General features: G+C 39.1%; 1 protein-coding gene across 3 annotated transcripts in view; it reads left to right on the forward strand.

Moving 5' to 3' along the window:
* The window catches only part of LOC139478918 (nuclear factor 1 X-type-like), a 273,086-nt gene extending 268,106 nt beyond the window's left edge, over positions 1-4,980 (forward strand). For all 3 annotated transcript variants that reach the window (XM_071261607.1, XM_071261605.1, XM_071261606.1), the window contains one exon: positions 4,224-4,980. In XM_071261607.1, coding sequence (XP_071117708.1) covers positions 4,224-4,432 — 209 coding nt within the window. In that variant the 3' untranslated portion in view covers positions 4,433-4,980. The remainder of the gene's footprint in view (positions 1-4,223) is intronic.
* Positions 4,981-6,000: the final 1,020 nt, after the last annotated feature.

Genomic DNA, 6,000 nt, shown 5'->3' on the forward strand with positions numbered 1-6,000 from the left:
ACGTCATTCCAGATTGTTTACGTGACAGTCCCCTGCTACTACATGACATGCAAAACAGTTTCAATGGTGAACCTCTGAAGGATTTGAAACCGTTCTCAGAACTAGAAATCCGGAAAATGATCACTGACTCAAAACCTACGTTCTGTCAACTAGATCCAATTCCAACAAACATCGTCATTGATCACCTTGACACTCTACTTCCTGCCATAACAAAGATTATCAACCTTAGTCTTTCATCAGGTGAAGTTCCTCAGAGTTTCAAGGAAGCTATAGTTAAACCTCTCCTCAATTTGCTTGAAAACTAGTGTCCGGTATCAAACCTACCTTTCATCTCGAAAGTGCTTGAGAAGGCGGTAAAAATTTGACTTTCCGAACACCTCGATGCCCATAACCTAGTAGACAAATTCCAATCCGCATATAGAGCTAATCACTGCACAGAGACTGCATTACTTAGAGCCTTAAATGAACTCCTTACGTCTGCAGACAGAGGTAACGTAAGCTTGCTTGTTCTACTTGATCTGTCTGCAGCATTTGATACCATAGACCACATCAAACTTTTGGACTGTTTACACCATCAGATAGGACTGGAAGGAAATGCTGTCAATGGTTTACATCATACTTAAATGGACAGTGTCAGTCAGTCAGTCACTGTCAATGAGGCAACATCAGATAGTTTTGTTCTCATTTGTGGGCTTCCCCAAGGGTCAGTTCTGGGACCCATTCTTTTCAAACTGTACACTAAAGGTTTGGGTCATATCATCTCTAAGCGACTACTGAGCTACCATTGCTACTCCGATGATACGCAACTGATGAAGACTTTCATGTCATCTGAAACTGAAACAGAGCTTCAAAAAGTGAAAGATTGCACCAGAGCCATCAAGTCGTGGATGACTGAGAACAAACTAAAATTAAACGACAACAAGACAGAGGCTTTTTTGATTGGTACCCGAACAAATCTTGAGAAAATGAGAAGTAACAAGATTCTTGTTGGTGATTCCAATATCGAATTCTCAAAATCAGAGAAAAAACCTTGACGTTTATCTGGACAGTGGACTAACTATGGAACAAAATGTATGTCTCAAAGTCCTGCTTCTTTCATCTCTGCAACATTGGAAGTGTTCGACATCTACTCACAAAAGAAGCTGCACAAACTTTGGCTAGATCTTTAGTTATATGATGGCTTGACTATTGCAACATTCTCATGAGTAACATCACAAATGATCAACTCCAAAGGCTACAATGTGTACAAAATACAGCAGTACATATCATCACAAAGACATCAAAATGGACTCCAGTAACACCTGCTCTGATGTCGCTGCACTGGTTACCACTCAAACCCAGAATTGAATTCAAAATTCTAACCCTGGCCTACAAATGCTACATGGAAACAGCCCCATTATATCTCACCGAACTACTGCCTAAATACAAGCCTTCCAGATCTCCATGTTCTCAGAATAACCACCTGTTACAAGTCCCGGAAACCCGTCTCAAAACTTTTGGTCAGAGATCTTTCCAGTTCTGCGCTTCCTCGCTATCGAACAAACTACCATCTGATCTTAAGCTATCGCCATCGCTTTCATCCTTTAAGGCTCATCTGAAACCACACCTTTTCACACAACACTATCAACTCTACTCCCCCTTTCATTAGCATTACTTGCTAAAACTATGTAGCGCCATGAGCATTAACTTGGTGAATGGAATCTGGCGCTGTATAAATGGACTTTTAGGTGGAAGAGTCAGAATTTGGCGGCGTCTAGGTGATCGTTTCGCTGACAGAAACGTTGTTGAAAGGGATCCATGGGGTGGATCTAGTGTCATGATATGGGCAGGGATTGGACATAATGCGAGACTTGGACCCATGTGCTTTCTGAATGTTGGTCAAGGTCGTTGACACGGCGTCACTGATCAGTGGTAGATTTACCAAGTGATCAGACAACTTTGTTGTATATCTTCATGGAAAATGTTCTATTGTTTCTACTGTATACCCAAGTACATACATGTTCTCCTACAGACGCTGTACCGCTAGAATTGTTCCTTCTCTTTCTCCACAATCGTATTGTATACCTTGTAGAAAGTATCCCTTGCTTTGTAGGTATTCCACTAGTTTTTTCCTATCTAGTACACCAGAAAAGTCTCTAGTATAGTCTATGGAATATATCTCGTATCAGAAGGAATATAGTTGCGTGTATAGTGCATCCAACCCCTTTTGTGTTTCCTCAAAGGACAACTGGGAGACATCTATTTTGCATACAAATACACCTTTGGGTTCTTCGTTGGAAAATCTTTCCATCCATTTTTTCTTCGCTTTGTATTCTGTTTGTTTTTGTATAAATACAAAAACAAACAGAATACAAAGCGAAGAAAAAATTTGTTGTATTGTGTCTCGTATTTTGCTTCTTCCTGAGCCTCCTGTATAGGAAATTGCCTTTGCAAAAGTAGCATGCACGTGACATCCGTATACTTTCCGTGTTGCTATTTGTATTTCTTGTAGTATACGTTTTGCAGATCCATTTTCTCCAGTTGTACAAGACGCAGATCCCTGTAGAGATACTATATCATTTTCTTCTAGATAGCCAAATACATACATATAGTCTACAAATGTTGGTAGGCCCTCCAAAGGTTCTAGATGTGTTCTACCCAGATTTCCTTCCAAATAGTCTACCTTGGATATATCTGTTAGCAAGTTGTCTTCGTATGCATTCCCCACTAGTATATGTTGGAACACAGACATTTCTGCGCGTATGCCCATGCTCTCCATAGTTGTATATTTCGCTTCTTCCATTTTTGTTCTATACTATAGTTGACCACAAATGTTCAATTGGGAATTTGTTGGGCACAGTTGTATGCTTTGTGCACATCCTATTGCTCTAGTGGAAAAAATACTGCAGGGGGGTGCCGAAAACGGGGGTGCCAAAGAAGAAAAAGACGCCCTCTTGAATACAATTAATGACAATCGTTAAATCGCATCTGTAGTAGCAGTATAGGTATATAAATCTGGCTCCAGTGGGGTTGCGGCAGAACCCCCATTACCTATACTACAAGTACAAGACGTCAAAATGGCCGACACAAAAAACGTGACGGGAGAGATTTCCGAAGTTGTTAATGAACCTGTGGCGGTTACATGTGTTAGTCATCATTGATCAACTGGCCGATCATTGAAAGGTGAAAAAAGATGCGTCAAACAGACGCTAAGGTAAATTCATAGATTGCTGGAGACGGTCAGTGTCAGCCTTGACACGGATCGAGTCGATACTACGATAGTTTAGATGTGCATTTCTTCGTTTGTTCATTAGGATAGGCCGTAGCAAGGATATTCGTGAACAATCATGCAGTCACGCTCTCTGACATTTCTCAATGTATACTGAAACGCTGAGACCAAGAATAAAGGTTCTAAATGATCAGAAAGAACGCTTATGTATGTTTTCGTGCTAGGGAATTCCTAGGGTTTTCCCCAGGAATGTGTAAGTAGTCTGTGTCAGTGTTATGTCATTTTGAAGAACACGGTCTCGTGAAAAACGTATGAACGTCAAATTGTGGCGTTCATACACTTATGAACGTCAATTTCGTGGTCATGTGACCGACCTTTCATCCAATGGAAAAGCTGTATATCTTGTAAACTTCAAATTAAAAAGTTATTACTATATGAACAAACAAAGTATGAGTATAATGAGAGGAATGCACATATGCTACCAGGACTTGCCCTTCTGTTCATCTGTCCGGCACTCCCAAAGGAGTTAGAACCTTGACCATAACATGCAAACTGATATTATCCCCACCCTATAATAAACAGATACATTGCATACATTTGTTTTTTATAAAGAGAATAATACCTTTAATATGATTTATTCTGGATCATAACATGGAAATGGTTCAGATCTTTATGCGACATTTGTATCTAGAGAAATACGTATTATATACATGTACAGTGCAAATGTATACATATTTTGTCATGATTGCGTAAATATCCAGGTAAGTGATACAGGCCCTATGGGCCTCTTGTTTAAGTTAAATGCAATGTCCAACTGAACCAGTTGCTGTAAGTTGACATTGACTCAAACTCATCAGGAACTGGTTTCCATAGTATAACTTAAACATATATTTATCTAACCAAAACTGAATAAATTACACATGTTTTCAAAATTTGTGCTTTCTGAAACTGCTTTACTTCCTCAATTTACATGTGTTTTATAACAAGATTATATGATAACACTACTTTGTTTCAGAGCGATTCTTTCCAGTGGTCCACAATAGTGAAGGTATGGAATCAGGTGGTAGCAGTGGCAGCTCAGGTTCTTCACACCAGCATCAACAGCAGCCACCACCACAACCTCCCCAGGCGGGTCAGCACTCCAGTCCACACACGTCTAGTGTAGTACCTCCAACAGCAGCACCCCCTTCCCCACATAAGTCTCAAGCACATGAGCAGACTTGATCAATATACCTCTCGCCATGAGGCGAATTTTAAAGGAATGCAAAGGCACTGAAAGTGCATGCTTGGCTGTGATAGCATTGTTTGTTACAAATTGTACATTGGTGTGTTCCAACAACAATAACATATTGGTGTTGTATGTTTACTATTATTATCATTATTATGATGACTATTATTCTATATAGTTACCCAATTTTATTCTTTCCTTGTTCAAGAAAGTTGTTTTTAAGACTTACAAGAGATTTGTGAATGGAGTATTTATAAGCAGGAAAGTGTAAGGCACAGGTGTTGTATGAGATTCAACTCCAAACACTTCTTCATATTTAACTGGTTTTATTTTATTTGCCCATTTGAGCAGCTGTGATGTTTTATACTTGCATGTTTGAGTATTAAAGCTGTGCTTCCATAACTATGCAGTTTGAAGGTCTTAATGTGTATAGTTAAAAGGTTACTTTTCTATGTTGTTCCATTTGTCAATGACACATTAGGATGTTATGCAATGCAACTTTTCATTTTTGTAATCTGTTAATATTAAACAAAGAGAGAAAGTTTCTAAGATTTGTTATTTTCCTGTCGTGAAAGATTAAGCAGTCCAACAGAGGCAATTCTTAAGGATTTACTTTCCTCATTTGCCATTGCTGCTCCTCCTCCTGCTGTAGCTGCTGCTGCTGTTGCTGCAGTATGAGACATATGCTTTACATCCCTGGGATATTTATGGACACACATGATACTTTTGTTATGGGTTTAGGTCAGTCATAAATTCACTGTTCTACAAAATCATTCTGACTTAGCCTTAGAAGTATTCACTTATAATGGCAGAAAGTTTGTCAAGGTTATTCGGAGTACACTACAGTGATAAATTCACTTTATTGCCCTTAGAAATCTTTTGACAAATCTCTCAGTTCAAACTCTCTAAATAAAATTATTGACTCAACATTTCAGGTGGAACAAAGTTATGTCATTTTGGCTCAACTGACAAAAAGTCAAGTGAGCTTAAGTTGTGGCATATTGTCCATTGTCTGTCCTTTGTTACCTTATCTTGTCTGGAACTGCAAGGCCTATGGAGCTGAAACTTTCATGAATGATACCAGCTATGGTGTCTCTAAAATGTGCTCCCCTAGTTCCAATCCGATTTTAAAGATGGCCTCCATTTATGGCTGTCATATTCAAATGTCATATTTCTCGTGTTACTGCATTTTCAACATCCCTTGACTGTTGAAGGTGAAATTTGGCATGCATGTAACTTCTCATGAAGGTACATCATTAACCCCTGCCATGAAGTGGGGCTGGGGATATAGGAACTGAGTTCGTCTTTCCATCCATCCATATTTCTGTCTTTCCATCCGTCCGTTTCTCAAATGGGACAGATTTTCTGAAAAACTATTTAAGTAAGAGAAATGAAATTTTACACACTGATATTACTTGCAGGGATAATTCTAGGGTAGGGCCTAGTGCTTTTAGCCCCTAAATATGTATGCACACCTATGGAATATTAGAAATTTTCACATAAAGGGCCTATGTAATAAAATTCCTGGAGTGAACCCTGTACTGGGCATGATCTCAAATGAGTT

This window comes from Haliotis cracherodii, unplaced genomic scaffold, assembly GCF_022045235.1.
Source record: "Haliotis cracherodii isolate W230 unplaced genomic scaffold, xgHalCrac1.p SCAF_4, whole genome shotgun sequence".
In the NCBI taxonomy this organism is placed as follows: domain Eukaryota; kingdom Metazoa; phylum Mollusca; class Gastropoda; order Lepetellida; family Haliotidae; genus Haliotis; species Haliotis cracherodii.